Here is an 18846-nt window from a genome sequence, read left to right as displayed (position 1 = left end):
GCACGTATTTTAGATTAAAAGACTGCAGGCAGTCAACACTGGTGGATGCATAATAGCAGCTGGTCTGTATAGCTACTGGTATTAGAGCGCGGCTGGCCTGTGCAAACTTATTTTACTTACATAGAACGTCTAGTGTCAACATGTCTGTGTCTTCGGAGAGAAGTTGTTGTAGTCCTGCATCGTCAAGCAGTGACAACAGTTTGCCAGTAAAACTCAAACGAAGATGGATACAGATGAGCTCAATAGAAGAGGATGTGCCTTGTAAGCAAACCGCTGTCGATTTATCAGCCCAAGCAAAGAAATCAAGGTTGCACAGGTGAGCAGCATAGCTGACTCCAAAAGACCTCGTAGAAGTCAAATCAATGTCTAGTGTAGATCAGCAGCTTGCATGTCTTTTCGGCTGCTAGTAGTATTTTTAAGTACATCTTGTAAAACAACTAAAATCTATCATGTTGAATTTAATGTATTATTGTGAAAAGATGATTTGGTGACATTTCCTCCAATGATATATGAATAATCGATTTAAAAAGAAGCTATGGACAACTGAATATATTCATATATACTGTCATGTTTATTTTAGCCCGCAGACAAATGTGGTACACATGTCCTGTAGAAGCTACACATCACAAGCTCAACCCTGTTATACTCTTCCAGAAGGTAAGATTGTTGAAACATATGTGATGTATAGGACTTAATAGGTTGTATTGAAATTTGCTGCTAAGCTCAGTTTTGTGTGTAGCCACACTGTTTATACAAAGCATTAAAACAACTTCTGAGAACTATTGTCTGACTTATTTCAATACATTTCAGATCCCCGAGATTGGACCAAAAAAGATGTGCAGACATGGCTCAAGTATATCACCTCGACATACAACCTAGATATATCACAGAAGAAATTTGATATGAATGGTAAAGCCTTGTGCCTCATGACCATTGAAATGTTTGTTAAACGTGTGCCAATAGGAGGCAAACTCCTATATCGAGACTTCCGACTAAGACTTTACCCGGCTGTATTTTTCCAAGGAAAGCGTAAACCATACCATGCTGAACTAACACCATTGGAAAACATACTAGCACTTACCACAGGAAAATATTTTTCATAGCACCTGCACATCTTATAATACAAACTTGTACCTAATTAGCATTACTGGTTATGTTGTCCCTTCAGCTTGTTAACCATCATGATCTCATGTTTTAATGTTTCTGTTTATGTAATAGTTTACTTGATATTTTAACAAAAATAAACCACAGTGGATGAATGTTAGAGTTTAGAGTTAGGAACTCTTGAAATTTTTATCCGTTTTTTCTATTTTGCACATCTGGTCTATGAATGCTGTGCAATTTGTGCTGGTCGCAAATACAATGTGCTATACAATCACTGACACAATAAAATGTGCTATGCAATTCCTGACATTGTTGCTATGTACTAGATTAATTTTATTTTTATGCTTCACTTCCATTTAACAGGCATAGTGTTTCCCGGTTCAATTGAGGCCAACACCCGCTGTGTTTTCATGTTACAGATTGGTACGGTTTTGTTGAGACAACTCGTCATAGTACACAGACTTCACATAACACATGGTTGATTGCATTGGATAGCTAGACTCACATTTTCTCACCGCTTTTTGTCAACAATTAATTGTGCGGTTTGCAACAGTTGAGCTAATAACAAGACAACAATAGAGCTTAAGCGAATTGATATGCAATGACGTTTGCAGATTCATCATGGTGATTCTATGTTTTTCTAAAACAGGAAACCTGTAGGAATGAGATTAATAGATTATTATTTATGCGTCATGAATATTGAAATCAATAGCTTTGTGTTAATCCGTTTCTATCACTGCCAAAACTGTTTTACTTTCAACACAGCAAGCATAAGAATTACCTTAATATCTTAAATGAATTAGAGTTGTCACCTCTTCTTGACTGCTTTAAAATTAAATTAAATTTTATGAGGTAGCTGCAAATAAGGATAATGCCATTTTGAAATTATTCTAGCTGAAAAAAATTGACCATCAATATTTCAAACAAGAAACTGTTATAGCACATATTAGAAGCCCTTTGCAAAGAATGAGACGATGCTTAGATTTTATAAAAGCTAAACCAAAATGTACAAAACATTGTAGAAATGCAATTCAATGCAAGGTTTAAACCTTGCAGTTTTATGATGTACTTACTGATCTATTTGTAAAACAATGAACTCCTGTATTTACAAGATATAATTATACAAAATTTATAAAACAACCTGAGTGTATCAAATGATCAGTGAAAACGTGCAAAAAATATAAATTACATTGCCACAAAAATGCAATGAGTATGAAAATAAAACATGTAAATGTTGACTGACATCCTGAGATGAAACAACAACTTAATGCAATCTTTTAGTCAGATCCCACAACTTATAAAAAAAGTAAATACGATGTAAAAAGACAATAATTTACCGGCATGGCACGTGTAGAAGGCATCAGCTAGAGTATTATGCTCGCTGTAGGCAAAGTGGGGCAGTTTCATGAACCGTTTTGTATATTTCATCAATTGAACTCTATATCTGTGAAATGAATAAGGTAAATGCCAGTAAGACCAATGTAAAGGCTGACACTATAATTTATAGCAAAACTGAGGGTATAAAATATAAAAGTTGCTCGGTCAAAATCAGTGAGGTAAAAACGTGACCAAGGAGAGAGCTAGTCATTCAAATCGGTTTACAGAGACTGCCTTCTGAAAATCAGTAGCTAGAATAGAGAAAATTCTTTGTAAGTGTTTGGAATTGGTGAATATAATTTAATTATCTTTTAAAAATATTTCAACCAAATTATAAAGCTATCAAAAACAGTTTGTGAAATCTTTGTTGTTATTATTTGCATAAGCAAATGTGAATTGTTACCCAGTAGGAAATGAGCGGACAGTCATGAAGTAACGATGGTGAAATAAATTATAACAATGTATCAGCAGTTTAATTGCTTTCAACGCTGGTGATTGTTTTGTTTTTTATCATTGAGCAAATGAACCGTTGAATTGAAAAGTATGTACTTAAGCTACTAGATCCATCAGCCGTTGACAGAGGATTATGTACTCCTACCAACTACAAAGGAAATACTTTTAGTAATAAGTTGCTAGGATTATGGAAATATCTCATACAATAAGGGAAAAAGGTTGAAAGCAACAGAAGATATATTTTTTAGTAGTCAATTAATTTGCATTTTCCACTAGTGCAAAAATTATGAAAACTGGCAGTTTTCATTTAATAATTATCGTGAATGCACCATTAGAGTATAATAGTTCTAACGAGTGCAAATAGCCAAGGGTTGACAACTCATGATTCTTGTGAAGTTTGAATCTACTTGGATGGAAAGAGCCTAAAATTTACAAATTTGTTTTCATACAAAATTGCTCATAGTGAACTGATCTAATATTTTAGCTGTAGTATTTGCATAGTTAGTACTAAATGCTGAAAAAAATATTTACTAGGAGGATTGTGTTGATCAAATGCGAGAATGATCTTTTGTTTTGCCACAGCCGTCTCAAGGAACTGCAAAAGTTGTGGTATTTCATTCAACATCTCTTTCGGATTCACTCTGTTCTTGTTAATCTGCCGAGCAAACAAAAATACAAAACTTATGCACGGCATGAAATCCTTAATTCTAATAAGTTAATGTAATATAATGAATTGATATAATAGTAATAACATAAATGAAAGCAAAAATAGTAAATTCATTTGAACAATAATACGCAAGCATTACTACCAATACGACACATTGCTAAAAAAATAAATATTTGTGCCTGAACAATTCTACTTTTAACCTTGACCTTGGCTATCTTAACTTACCTCTTTCATTAGCAAATCGTCAAAAGTCTTATGCATTTGCTTGATAGTCTTATGATCTGTTACTCCCGTTACATCTAAACAGTAAAACAATAAAAACAAATGGACACACTTGAATAGTACATCAATGGCTGAGCATCCAGAACGTATAGATAAAAAATTGCTAAATGCAAGGGTCACCAATAGGTTGTTGCATTAGGAGTTGGAATTATCTTCTCTTTTATACAATTTACGGTTCTGATTTTAATCATTGCACAAGCTGTGAAAAAGCTTAAAGCACATCAATTATATCAGTACTTTTATCATATATTTCAGTACTTCAGAGTCTTGGCTTTCGAATGAGACTATATTCAATACACAAAGAATAATAAAACTATGAAAAAACAGGGTGTCAAAAGTATGTACTGCAATAAAAAAACACTTGGTTGTGGTTCCCACAATGTGATGTCATAATTATCATTTAGTCTTAGGTCGTCGATTCCTTTTTTGCTGCCATTGAGGCTGCGCTTTTTTGTGACAATCGGTGCTCTTAAACTCAAAGAGTGCTAATAATAAACTAGGATTCTAGATAATCAACAATGCCCGGGGATCATGCTAACGTCCGACCAATACAAACACATGTTCTGGATTAATAGATTTCGAGTGATTGTTAGAGTTTTCTTTTTTCATCCTTTCGTTCATTTTAAACATTTATAGTATTATTCTCTGAAGAATTCGTATCGCTTTCCATGTCCCTTTATAAATATGATTATGCTTCAATAAATATACTGTCGCTGATAAAGGTAACAAAATCACATCGATTAAATTGCGACCTGCAGTGGCATGGCCCTAAGACTATATGTAAATTGCATTCTAGTGAGATCACGCAATGCTTGAAATTAATTAGCCTCAGTCGTGCCCCTCAACATCGCAAAAAAAAAGAAAGAGCTAGTGCATAATATCATCGGGAAAACAGTATGGTGCTTGGAATTTGAGCTATTTATCATAGAAATAATCTGTACATGGAGAGCTAATGACACTGATTCCTTTATCATCTTCATTGGTTTTCTGGAGTTGTCCTACCTTCGCCTGCCACTAGCGTCATTATCGTAGTTGATAAATATAAGCGGTAAACGACAAAATAAGCGGTAAGAGCACACAACACCGAATACGAAAATTGTGACGTCATAATTTGCAAGCCTATACCATCGAAAATTTCTGTTGTAGAGCTCTAGGGAAATCCTATAAACACCAACCAATGTCTGTCTCACCATGACAAATAATGGCTCATTTGAAAGCCAAGATATTGAAAGACCTGAATAAGCTGAAACAGTACTGATATAATTGATGTGCTTTAACTACTATCAACATATGAAGTCACAGAATAATTATGTTCAAGGAAATTGCATGGTTTATTTAATAGTTATGGTGTCTTCAGCTAATATACATGTTATTACAGGCTTTTTCCAATGATACTGATAGCATGTACAATGCATATATGCCACAAATTTTCAAAATATTTTGAAGACCAACATTCGTGGTCTACTTTTTTGAGGTCGCTAATTTTTTTTAAATACAATTTTTTTAGGAACAAACGATAAAGTTTTGTCTATTTCTATGTGTTTCCAAATAGCGTCTCTAACAGAAACTTATAGCCAAATTCAGGTTCCAAATTAATATAAAATTTTCTATGTTTTGTACCAAATATGACATTACAAATTAAGTGTGAATGCTACTCAATGCAAATCTTGGATTTATCAATAGTTGTGTAAGTGTTTAAAAGGCTATGAATTTTTTATTAAAATGCGATATATAGTCAAACCTCGCCATGCAAAGTTGATCATTTTCAAGATTGGTTTCATGTCAAAACCATTGCATTGGAGAAATATTATTTTAACAAATAATTACATACATCATTAAAGGCTGTGTATAATGTAAAACTATGCAAACGAGTATGTGCAAAAAACCTAAATTACATATAAAAACTAAATTAATAAAATTCAGCAAATGTTTTTCTGAGAAACATGAGCAGAAATGTAAGATTGGCAATACGTAGGTACAGTAGTAGACTAAGTGATATATATAGCCTAAACACATTGGAAATGATAGTTCATAGATGAAAGTTATCTATGGCCATTCATCATAATTTACGCAAATATCAACAAGTAAACCATCAGTGTTAAAAATAGTGATAAGAAAAACTTTGAAGTGAAAACTAACAATGTCACTCCTACACCATCAGATTCAAATTTCAGCAATACGTTTATCATATATCAAGTGCGCATCGCAATACTGGACAGTCGGTTAAGAGTTATTCTCTCAAAAAAATTTAGTATTATCCTGCCACAAATCATTAATTTAATACCAACGCTTTCGATTTTGGGTGTGTATTGTGTTAACAAGATTTCCATTAACTTTTGTTTGCGCGGAAGCATCCATGATGTCACCTTAACACAACTTGTTGGAATTATCTTGAAATGCTTACAGGAAAACGTGTCTAAAAGGAACATGCGTCTAAAAGGAACATGCGTCTAAAAGGAGCATGCGTCTAAAAGGAACATGCGTCTATAAAGAGCAAGTGTCTAGCGCCTCAGCAGAGGTGAAAAGTTCAAAACATTTTACTAATCACAGATAAGCATTTAAATTTAAGGATGCATTGCTTAAATGTGTGGTAAAACGAGGAAATATAATCAACCTACAAGTTACCCAGTATGAATATTTATGCGAAAAATGACAAGATGCAACTTGACCGCAGTACACTACAGTAGTAGTCGCAGCAGTAGTAATAGCAGTAGTAGTAGTAATAGTAGTATGAGTAGTAATAGTAGCAGTAGTGCTAATAGTAGTAGTTGTAAGAGTAATATTAGTAGTGGTAGTAGTAGTTGTAGTAGTTGTAGTAGTACGGGCAGTAATAGCAGTAGTAATAGTAGCAATGGTAGTAGTAGTAATAATAATAGTAATTTACATGTATGTGTGGTTTCTGAAGGCCGCATGAAGGTCACACAAAGCAGTCTACCAAAGGGTAAACTAAACCCCAACTAAACCCTACTTATCTGTGATCAATATTCTTTTGGAACACCATTTTTTTTAAATAATGTAACTTTAAAGCTCAACCATCACAATTCAACATGCTGTTTGCTTTGTTTGTGTTCCAGAAAATTCCAGTGTTTCCTCGAATTGTTTGTTCAAAAGATCTTTATTAATGAAAAAAGACTAGGTCATAGAACCTCATTGTACCCAAGCTCTGGCAGAGATCATTGTACTCCAGCTCTGCCAGAGAACACTGTATCCAAGCTCTGACAGAGAACATTGTACCCAGGCTTTGGCAGAGAACACTGGTGCCACAGCTTATGCAATCTCAGTGTGTTCAAGCTGTTATGCATAAAGCAGGTAGCATATGTACTGTCGAGGTACAAGATACCATTCGAACAATAACAATCATTTAAATGCAATGCACACAACTGCGCAATAGCAAAAACAATCTTTACTTACTCTGTGGGGTTAAAGAGAGGCAAGTCAAAAGAGCGATCTCTCGTACATTAAAGCGAGAAGCATTTTGTCTGTCCGCGTATTCGTGTAAGTAAGCAACAAAGTCTGTTGGGAGTATCTTTTCCATCCAATTGCGTGAGTAGACATAGCTAGACGAGCCCTGCAGTGGTAGGTAAGACTGTCCAGACTTGAACAAGGGAGAATTCCAAACCTGCAGCACAATAGCATTTACAAATGCCAACAGAATTTACAAATGCCAATAACATTGACAAATGTCAATAGCATTTACAAATGTCAAAAGCATTTACAAATGTCAATAGCATTTACTAATGTCAATAGCATTCACAAATGTCAATAACATTTACAAATGCCAATAACATTTACCAATGTCAATAGCATTTACCAATGTCAATAGCATTCACAAATGTCAATAGCATTTACAAATGTCAATAGCATTCACAAATGTCAATAGCATTCACAAATGTCAATAGCATTTACAAATCTCAATAGCATTTACCAATGTCAATAGCATTCACAAATGTCAATAGCATTCACAAATGTCAATAGCATTTACAAATGTCAATAGCATTTACAAATGTCAATAGCATTCACAAATGCCAATAGCATTTACAAATGTCAATAGCATTTACAAATGTCAATAGTATTCACAAATGTCAATAGCATTCACAAATGTCAATAGCATTCACAAATGTCAATAGCATTCACAAATGTCAATAGCATTTACAAATGTCAATAGTATTCACAAATGTCAATAGCATTCACAAATGTCAATAGCATTCACAAATGTCAATAGCATTCACAAATGTCAATAGCATTTACAAATGTCAATAGCATTTACAAATGTCAATAGCATTCACAAATGTCAATAGCATTTACAAATGTCAATAGCATTTACAAATGTCAATAGCATTTACAAATGTCAATAGCATTCACAAATGTCAATAGCATTTACAAATGTCAATAGCATTCACAAATGTCAATAGCATTTACAAATGTCAATAGCATTTACCAATGTCAATAGCATTTACAAATGTCAATAGCATTCACAAATGTCAATAGCATTTACTAATGTCAATAGCATTCACAAATGTCAATAGCATTTACAAATGTCAATAGCATTTACAAATGTCAATAGCATTCACAAATGTCAATAGCATTTACAAATGTCAATAGCATTTACAAATGTCAATAGCATTCACAAATGCCAATAGCATTTACAAATGTCAATAGCATTTACAAATGTCAATAGTATTCACAAATGTCAATAGCATTCACAAATGTCAATAGCATTCACAAATGTCAATAGCATTCACAAATGTCAATAGCATTTACAAATGTCAATAGTATTCACAAATGTCAATAGCATTCACAAATGTCAATAGCATTCACAAATGTCAATAGCATTTACAAATGTCAATAGCATTTACAAATGTCAATAGCATTTACAAATGTCAATAGCATTCACAAATGTCAATAGCATTTACAAATGTCAATAGCATTTACAAATGTCAATAGCATTTACAAATGTCAATAGCATTCACAAATGTCAATAGCATTTACAAATGTCAATAGCATTTACCAATGTCAATAGCATTTACAAATGTCAATAGCATTCACAAATGTCAATAGCATTTACTAATGTCAATAGCATTCACAAATGTCAATAGCATTTACCAATGTCAATAGCATTTACAAATGTCAATAGCATTTACCAATGTCAATAGCATTTACAAATGTTAATAGCATTCACAAATGTCAATAGCATTTACCAATGTCAATAGCATTTACCAATGTCAATAGCATTTACCAATGTCAATAGCATTCACAAATGTCAATAGCATTTACCAATGTCAATAGCATTTACCAATGTCAATAGCATTCACAAATGTCAATAGCATTTACAAATGTCAATAGCATTCACAAATGTCAATAGCATTCACAAATGTCAATAGCATTTACAAATGTCAATAGCATTTACAAATGTCAATAGCATTCACAAATGTCAATAGCATTTACAAATGTCAATAGCATTCACAAATGTCAATAGCATTTACTAATGTCAATAGCATTCACAAATGTCAATAGCATTTACCAATGTCAATAGCATTTACCAATGTCAATAGCATTCACCAATGTCAATAGCATTTACAAATGTCAATAGCATTCACAAATGTCGAGCAATTTGTTGCAAATTTATGACAGAGTGATGGTGAAGCGCAGAATTCCGAACAGCTGGTTTTAATAATATTCCCACTGAAGAAATACTTGATAAAACTTTTTTTAAAGTCATTCTACGCATATTTAAAAACAAGCGAAACACAAAGGAATTTTGAACAATTTTTTGAATTTTGAATATTAAAGTATCGAACGTGGCTGCTTGTTTTACTAACTACGTTTCACTCATGTCACTCCTTTTATAGCAGCGTTTCTCATTAGACTCGGTGAGCATAAACAAGTTAGCAATAACATAATGCCTCGAGGGTGGGATACCCAAGGTCATAAAACAGACAGCTAGAACAGCCATAACTTCAACTTGAGAAAACACCTCCAATGGCATATTCAACACTGTTAGATCATTAGAAATGTGTGGAGCTCCTAACTTCAATGTTATCCGCAAGTTGCTCAGAAACCTTGGTCAAAATTCTATAATGAATTTATGTTATAATAAATACATGAGAATCTGCCTTGGTGTACAATAATATGTAATGTGTTCATTTGTATGTAATAAGCAGGCAAAACGCGCTAAGAAAAAATATATCTAGCTGCTGATGAAATGGAGCGGAGAGAAAGATGAAGCATGCGATGTTTGCCTTGAAAGTAAATTCAGAAAGTAATAATTCAGTAAGAAATCAATAGGTTAAATATAAAGCTAAAAGTTCATCAGAAGGTTAAGAGTTCAGTAGAAGATTAAGAGTTCAGTAGAAGGTTAAACCAATAGGTGTGATAACAGTCCACCCGTAGAAGTACAACTGTATTTGTAGTAGGATACACTTTTGTGATGAAGATTAAACCATAACTGTCACGGACAACTTTTATCGTATTTACTAGGTAAATCAGACACACTGATTCCAATTTTGTAATCAAAATAAAGATTAGTCCACTAACTTTCAGAGTAATGAAGGCTGTTTTACAGCGTTTTAATATCGGTCTCGAAAACAACGCGATCGGCATAACAAGCTCCGCCCATAAATACGTGACGTAACCTAGCTTTTTAGGAACAGCAGTTACGTAGGGATGTTTAGACCGATTTAGAATAATAGAGATGGGTGTTTTAAAATCCATTAATATCTAAATTCAGCCTTAAAAATAATATCAGTCTTTTCTGAAAGGTAGATGAGCTATTTAACATTGCCTATTTAAAAAAGCGCGATAACAACGCTAGCTTGTGATAAAACCACGCTTTTTGAGCTCATTTTTCTCAGCGTCCAGCCCATTTAAACGTCATGTAACAAGCTACGAGCAATTTTAAATAGTTTATATACCTTTCATAAAAAACTTAAATTATTTTACAGGCTGGATTTAGATAATAATTGGTTTTAAGACACCCATCTCTATTATTCTAAATCGGACTAAACATTCTTAACTTCCGTTCCTGAAAAAGCTAGGTTTCGTCACATATTTATGGGCGGAGCTTGTAATGCCGACTGTGTTGTTTTCGAAAAGAATATTGAAACGCTTTAAAAAAGCCTAAATTACTTTGAAGGTTAGTGGACTAATCTTTATTTTGAGTACAAAATCGGAATTAGCATGTCTGATTTACCTAGTAAATACGATAAAAGTTGTTCGTGACAGTTATGGTTTAAGAGTTCAGTAAAAGGTTAAAAGTTCAGCAGAAGTTTAAGAGTTGAGACAAAAACATAGAAACCAGACAGGACTGCAGACTGAGTAGCTACGAGTTCATCTAATACGAATGGTTAATTTCATCATCACCAGCCCAGCCAAACTGCCCTGAAAGCATCATCTTACACACAGACAGTTTTGATATAACTTTGTTTAATCAGACAACGCAGCGTCAATGCCATATCTGTCAGACCTGTCAACTCACCAGCCACATTGATATGTAGGCGTGTTGAATAAGTGCCTTTTTGTCACCACAGCAGAGGCTAGAGATGAGAGGACACATCATGCAAAACTCTAAAAGAGGACAAATAATGTAGCATACTTTTCTGTTCATTCAAAATATCCCTATCCCTTCCCTTCCATTCTCTCATCTTGCCTTTTTCTTACTGCGCACTTTCACTACACTGTAAAAGATGCGCATCTCTAATAAAAAAACTATATTCTTCACGATGCTAAACAATTTGCTATACAACTAGTAGGTAGAAAGGCGAAAAGGGAGGCAACTCACTGGTCATCATGTTGTTATAATAAACTACAGAGTCCATCAACCACTTCCAGAGAACAGGTAAGTTCTCAGAGCAAAGGGGTAGAAACATTTTTGTCTACAACAATGATATTGAGTTGAGACTAGCATTTCAGCCAACTGCTAATTTCTCTCTCACTCCCTCTCTCCCTCCCTCTCTCTCTCTCTCCCTCCCTCTCTCTCTCTCTCTCTCACTCCCTCTCTCCCTCTCTCTCTCCCTCTCTCTCTCCCTCTCTCTCTCCTTCTCTCTCTCCCTCTCTCTATCCCTCTCTCCCTCCCTCCCTCTCTCCCTCTCTCTCTCTCTCTCTCTCTCTCTCTCTCTCTCTCTCTCTCTCTCTCTCTCTCTCTCGTTACAGTATTCCATTATAAAATACCATTGTATCACTTGGGGGCTCATAAAACTCTAAACACTGTTTATGGACCTGATAGTAAAATAGCAATATTTAATTATAACAAAAAGTAAACTTCAACTACATAGTCACAAATTAATTTACTTGAACTCCTTTTGACAGTATATTAAATTATAGGAGCAGTGTGTGTGGCTGATCAGCATAGGAAACCCAAGGACTGGTCGAATTAATACATTGAACGGATGGCAAAACATTGCAGCTATAATACTCAAGAGTGTGTGTAGTTTCTGGTTAACCATATGAGCTGTCAACATGGTAACTGCAGCAGAACAAACATTAACATATGGACTATAGATAACGCTCAAAATTGGTCCCAGAACTGGCCTCAAATGTACTGAAACGGCTGCAGTGTAGATACGAATGATACACTCTATTTCGCCAGGCTTTTAAATGCCTTGTTTAAATAAAGTTCTTTAAAAACTAACAGACAGGGTTGCAGGTAGTGTCAACCGTACAACCTCCTGGTCTGCCATTGGTTAAGCCAGCAACGAATAACGCAAGAATCAAGTGTCAAGACCACAAGTTAACCTCAAGCCTTCCTTACGCTGCATATGATTGCATTAACCGTTATTATAGGGAAGGAGTAAATTCTACAATTCAACTGTCAGCCATGCTAATAAATAAATCGGTCAACAAACTCAAATGGCCTACAAGTAGATGTAAACAAGTATGCAGCATTCCAAGCATGCAGGAGTTTTCGCACAGCTGCCAGTGCCTAGTTTGTCATGGTACTTGTCAGCTCATTTTATTGGGGGGTGGGTGTATAGTTCCCTACTTGTCTGTCTCTCCATCCATAAAATTACTTCTTAGCGCATTACAGTAGTTTTGTACCAAATTGTCAGGCTTTTTAGTTAGGTAGTACAGGTAAATGGCAAGACGATATACGCTGTAACAAAGGTCATAGAAATATGCCCTCTCTAGGGAATAACAATTCTATAAACTCATCAACTTCATTGAATACTCCCAAAAAAAATGGTTAAATGGATGGCTAAACCAGTTTATTGATGGCACTTCCCATAGCATTGGCACCAGCTATAACATGTTGGTACTTGCTCAGACTTATTGCAAACTTTCATCTCATTGGCTAATTTAAAAAAAAAGGTCTGGAGTTTTTACATTTTACAAAATGACCAAAACAAGAAGGGTGGTATGAAACATGAATATACAGCTTGCGTAACAAACATATAGACTAAATACACAAACATATAGACTCAATACACAAACATATAGACTCAATACACAAACATATAGACTCAATACACAAACATATAGACTCAATACACAATCACAGACTCAATACACAAACATATAGACTCAATACACAAACATATATACTCAATACACAAATATATAGACTCAATAAAGAAACATAGACTCAATACACAAACATATAGACTCAATACACAAACATATTGATTCAATAAACAAACATAGACTCAATACACAAACATATAGACTCAATACACAACATAGACTCAATACATAAACATATAGACTCAATACACAAACATATATACTCAATACACAAATATATAGACTCAATAAAGAAACATAGACTCAATACACAAACATATAGACTCAATACACAAACATGTAGACTCAATACACAAACATATATACTCAATACACAAATATATAGACTCAATAAAGAAACATAGACTCAATACACAAACATATAGACTCAATACACAAACATATTGATTCAATAAACAAACATAGACTCAATACACAAACATATAGACTCAATACACAACATAGACTCAATACATAAACATATAGACTCAATACACAAACATATGGACTCAATACACAATCACAGACTCAATACACAAACATATAGACAAATGGATCCAACACACAGATCCAACACACAGACTCAAAACATAGACACAACAAACAGACCCAACAAGCAGACCTCACACCTCTTGATGACCACTAACTTGTATGGTGAGTTCATAACGGTATGGTTTAGAGAGCAGCGATAAAATCATCCAATTCCATGGGCACCACAGATGTTCATGACTTACTAAGGGGAATGGAGAGTTTTTAGGCAAATAATACTGATTTTGGAGAACTTGATTGGGTCATTAACCACGCCATATTATGCTAAATTTATTTTAAATCTACATAGTTAAATTGAAAAAAGTTCTGTTTATACATCAGCCCGAGTCTTGAGCGAGTCACCTTGCATGAGATATTTTCCTAGCATCTAACATATAAATTTAGTGACGAATAATTCTTTCTCAGATATTATGACATCAGTTGAAACCTTCGCTAGTTTCATGTCATATCATGTTCATGCAACTAATTGGCAATGTTTACATCAAGACCGTCAGCCGCTCCACTGCATCTATTTCTATTTCTCACCAACAAAACAGTTCACAACCATTTTGAGTTTGTTGGTTCACATATTTCATCATCGGCAGCATTTGGTTGAAACTTACACTGCCAGTGGCTATGATATCCTCCATCACATCTACTCCCTCCCGAATGTCAGCAGTCAGCGTAACGTAGACATTTGCTATAGAATCTACAAGACCTTCTTCGCTGTCTCCAGAGAAGCTTCCAAAAGAATTACTCTCAACTGGACTTACATTGGAGTCTTCCACAGAGCTACTATAGTTCGTTTGAAGGCCCTACAACCATTAACATCATCCATAGAGTTATTGTTGAATGGCTTTACAACCATTAACACCATCCATAGAGCTATGACAGGCTGCTTGGTAGCCTTAAAATCATTAAAGTAATCCATAAGGATATGATAGTTCGCTGGATTGCCCTATAACCATTACTTTCATCCATAGAGCTACTGTAGTTGGTTTAGGGATCCTAAAACTATTTAATACTTATGAAAATATACTGGTTTTTACTTTTTAACACAGCATTGCATATTTTATGGCAATTTCATAGTGTTTCAGAAAATCGCTATAGTGTTTCAGAAAATCGCAACTTAAATCGTTACGCATGAGATTCACTCGTTAACTAACACCAATGACTTGCGTTGCGTAATTTGTTTATCTTCATCATTGGTTTGTTAATACCAGAAAGTTCGTAGCACCAGTAAGCTCCCTCCCTCCCCCTCTCTTCCTCTCCCCCAACCCTCACTTGAACCCTAACTCTAGCTCACTAACCCACTTTGATTCGAAAATGTGGTCTTGTGGATAGAGATTTGGAATGCAAACCTGCGGTTGCAATCTTCGGTTGCAATCTTCGGTTGCAATCTTCGTGAGATGAGTCCAGCAGAATGCGGAATTTTAATATCCAAGATTTTAATAGCTATAGTGGGACAGACAATATACATCCAAACAGAAAACAGACGACAGACAGACGACAAACTTGGAGAAATACATATAATAGCATCAATATTAACATATACTAACATTAACCTATATATGTTAAAGGTTGACTTGCAATAAAACTCACATTACAGTTATTTGGTATCAAAAGATTCACTCTGTTGTGCTGTAGGTGCCAAATATGTGGAAATGTGATTACAAGCTCTTAAACGCTCAAAAACGAAAAGCCGCCGTAGATTGGAATCTCTTTATTTCTCTGGCATAGTCATGAAATTTGGTTATTGTCTTGTCACGTGATGTTCTCACGTGAATTGAAAGGCCAATAAAAAGCTCAATATAAAACTTATCGTAGCACTAGTTTATGACAAACACTTCGGGTTTTACCGAAGACCCCGTATCAAATATAGATGCTCGCTACTTTACAGTTTTGTTTCGGCTTGGACTAATCATCAAGTCTTAATCTGATCGTGTGACCCAATACTTCGAAAATAATTTTTGCAGCACTTTTCGATTATCACAGGTGACCAACAGGCTCGTCATGATTATCAGACAATGATGTGTACTCCTTCAAGCTAAGGCTAACTAATTAAACGAATTTTTACGGTAGGTTATAACATATCACTGCTAAAAATGACAGCATTACGATGACGATAAAATAGACGCGTAAGAACAATAGACATAGTTTTATTGAATGCGTGAAGTATATTTGTGAAAATATTTTGACGAATAAGGTTGCAAGAAAGTGTAAACAGAAACCATCTCTCACAACTACATCACATTTGAGCCGTTTTGGAAAGAGAATCCAAACTACGGCGGTCTCGTGTGGCTGCGATTTTCTGTTCATTGTTCATTTTTGAGCTTTTAAGAGCTTGTAATCACCTTTCCACATATTTTGCACTTACAACACAACAGAGTAAGACATGGTGAATCTTTTCATATCGAATGACTGTAATGTGAATTTTGTTGCAAGTCAACCTTTAATATTTTTGTCCACATATAAATAGCTGCTTGTGTGAAGCCATGTTGTCATCATCATTCGAACCAATCTTAGATGCAATGAGCATGCCTTGGAAATCAATAAACTGAAATAGGCCATACTTATCAAATATTCTAGCCAATCACAGGTGTGTCGGTTTTATACGTACCAACGTATCACCAATACGTTACGTTGACTATGCAAAAGACGCATTTCACCGGTGTGTGTAGCCAGGCCTTTAGAGCACGGTGGTGAAAGATTAAAAGGCAGTCAAGAGGGAGATATACCTGGCTATATTGAGAGCTATATTCAAATGGACCACTAGCAGGAACCAGCAGTTTTTTTGGTTGCGAGGCATCATAGTATGTCAGAGGGTTGTCACTGGTCATCGGGCTGCAATCATGGTAGTCACCTTCTAGCAACCTGCTGACTCTCTGAGATGTTTGACCTTGAGAATCGCTCAAACTAGCGCAGAGGTCAGCGTCAGTCATAACTTTGTAGTCTGTATCATGAAAATCAGTTTTTTGTGTATATGCATTGAGAGCCCGCTGATTATATTGTCCATTCCTCGGATACCCATACGTACAATTTTGATCTTGGGTCAGATACTGCGGCCCTTGATGGTAGCTCTGCCCACCAACCGGGTGAGACTCATCCGGCTTGCTAACACCATTCTGGCTTGACTGGTGAGACTGCAAAGGTTGCCAATTGTACGGAATGTTAAAAGACTGAGCAGCAGAGGCCAAAGTTCGAGCGTAGTCACTGCTGCCGGCCTGCCTCTCATACATCAGATCTTCTTTGTCAGCGTCATCCATTGAGATGGCCTCGTGCAGAAGCTGTACCATGTCAGCAGTCTCCATACTATCAATAGGCTCAGCAGCGCACAAATTGTCATAGATATCAGCGGGTGATTTGTTGTAACTGTCTGTCCTTGAGCGCCCTTCAAAGAAGAACAACAGAAATAAGCCGCCAGAAACAGCCAATAATTAGTACGGGTGCAGAACTGATCTAGCAATAAACATAAAAAGAGCAAACAAATGGACATGTTATCATAGGAGACAATGTGTGGTCTTGTAGCCCGGGTGCTTCATTAAGAGTTCTTATATCAACATATAAACAATGATGGCTCCAGTCTCAATGAGCTCTTCATGAGACTTTAAACTTGGCAAAATTCAAAAAGCTTACTCATACCTTTCCTTTGTGACATGATAAAGGTATCATGTCACAAAGGACATGATATTGGATAGCACCAATAAATGTGCTATTGGTGCTATTTAGCACCAATAGCTAAATAGCATTGGTGCTATTTGTATGATAGCATACATATGTATGCTATCATAAATGTATGATAATTATTAGGATTTTTAATACTTGCTCTATTCCTTCAAAAGTATGATAAACAATCATATGATCTAACATTAGATTAGTATTGCAGTCTGTAAATCTCATGAGATGAAAGTGGACATTCACTCTACTAAATTCTTTTTTTTCTGACATATATGTTAAGCTAACGAACTTGAGATTGAAATCCTGTCAAACCTTGACATGCCAAGATATCCGTACTGATATTTACTTTGTATGTTCAAACTGTCATATATTGATGCAGACATTCTTATAAGAATAAATTGCTTTAGTTTACTTCATTCTGGAATCCAAAAATAACAATAAATACTTCAAGTAATTGCGTATAGAATTAAAATTAAGGCATTCCATAAAATAATGTGAAAACAAAAACATTTACCAGTAAAAGCGTTGATTATGTTACTCTATTATGGCTTTACCACAGAGACATCTGAATGGAAATGCAGGTTTGATAATGTCTAGATTTGACAGTAAGGTGATAGAAATATGTGACAACTTCCTTAGATATAGTTTAAATTAACTGTATCTACATATTTTATTATTTTTAAACTATGCTTGTTATTTTTAATCTTACTTTCACTTACAAAATTGTGCCCTTTTAAAGAAATTTTGATTATTATATGCTAAAAATTACTTCAAGTTAAGACAAATATTTGCTCAAATTTTACATTCTATACTGTATGTTAAAAATTCATGTGTAGATGTGATCGTAAGTCACTGCTGTAGCAGGTTATGCAGCATTGAAGTCGATGTATTTACAAATACCAACACGAAAGAGACAACTATGCATCAAGTCAGAGTATATGTTGATATGAACAACTGCACAAGCTTTAGTAAATACGCACAGCCAACCAAACACACTACAACACGAAATGCAAATGTGTCTACATTCATTTTGCATGAACTAGAAAAGGACGAAACGCTTTTGGTTTGGTGCTATCCAATAATCCTGTGTTACACCCTAAGTATATGGTATGAATAATGGCAAAGCAGTTGTGTAATAAATAGCTTATTTGTATAATATTAATTTTTATGAAAATTTTGTTTTACAAAATGAGATTTATTCCTAAAAAGTTAGAGCTCTGCAGATGAAGCATGGTTTCTCATCTTGGCATACCAACTAAAAA

At 34.9% G+C, this 18846-nt stretch overlaps 2 protein-coding genes across 4 annotated transcripts in view; one reads left to right on the top strand and one right to left on the bottom strand.

The window, feature by feature from the left end:
• The first annotated feature begins 5 nt into the window (after positions 1 to 5).
• On the top strand, positions 6 to 1411 carry LOC137391306 (transcription factor ETV6-like). The gene is made up of 3 exons (XM_068077735.1): positions 6 to 316; positions 581 to 657; positions 811 to 1411. Exons 1-3 carry the CDS (start codon positions 141 to 143, stop codon positions 1101 to 1103), a joined length of 546 nt encoding a protein of 181 aa, XP_067933836.1. The 5' UTR covers positions 6 to 140; the 3' UTR covers positions 1104 to 1411.
• Positions 1412 to 2180: 769 nt separating this feature from the next.
• Positions 2181 to 18846, bottom strand: part of LOC137390202 (uncharacterized) — a 31283-nt gene continuing 14617 nt past the window's right edge. The window contains exons 6-14 of one of the 3 annotated variants that reach the window (XM_068076493.1): positions 16944 to 17297; positions 16645 to 16859; positions 14530 to 14721; positions 11661 to 11754; positions 11358 to 11446; positions 7295 to 7502; positions 3827 to 3900; positions 3466 to 3589; positions 2181 to 2548 (exon numbers count right to left, since the gene is read on the bottom strand). In XM_068076493.1, the coding sequence (XP_067932594.1) occupies positions 2532 to 2548; positions 3466 to 3589; positions 3827 to 3900; positions 7295 to 7502; positions 11358 to 11446; positions 11661 to 11754; positions 14530 to 14721; positions 16645 to 16859; positions 16944 to 17297 (1367 nt within the window). In that variant the 3' untranslated portion in view covers positions 2181 to 2531. Of the gene's footprint in view, positions 2549 to 3465; positions 3590 to 3826; positions 3901 to 7294; positions 7503 to 11357; positions 11447 to 11660; positions 11755 to 14529; positions 14722 to 16644; positions 17298 to 18846 lie in introns of those variants that run through there. The other 2 variants (XM_068076492.1, XM_068076494.1) reach the window with 2 other exon arrangements.

This window comes from Watersipora subatra, chromosome 3 (genome assembly GCF_963576615.1).
Source record: "Watersipora subatra chromosome 3, tzWatSuba1.1, whole genome shotgun sequence".
Classification (NCBI taxonomy): domain Eukaryota; kingdom Metazoa; phylum Bryozoa; class Gymnolaemata; order Cheilostomatida; family Watersiporidae; genus Watersipora; species Watersipora subatra.
The sequence above is the reverse complement of the archived record's forward strand: the minus strand, read 5'-3'. Positions and strand labels throughout refer to the sequence as shown.

Coding starts and splice junctions, on each gene's coding strand:
- LOC137391306 (XM_068077735.1), top strand. CDS start 141: ATGTCTGTGTCTTCGGAGAGAAGTTGTTGTAGTCCTGCATCGTCAAGC. Junction 317..580: donor AAGAAATCAAGGTTGCACAG/GTGAGCAGCATA, acceptor TGTTTATTTTAG/CCCGCAGACAAATGTGGTAC. Junction 658..810: donor CTGTTATACTCTTCCAGAAG/GTAAGATTGTTG, acceptor AATACATTTCAG/ATCCCCGAGATTGGACCAAA.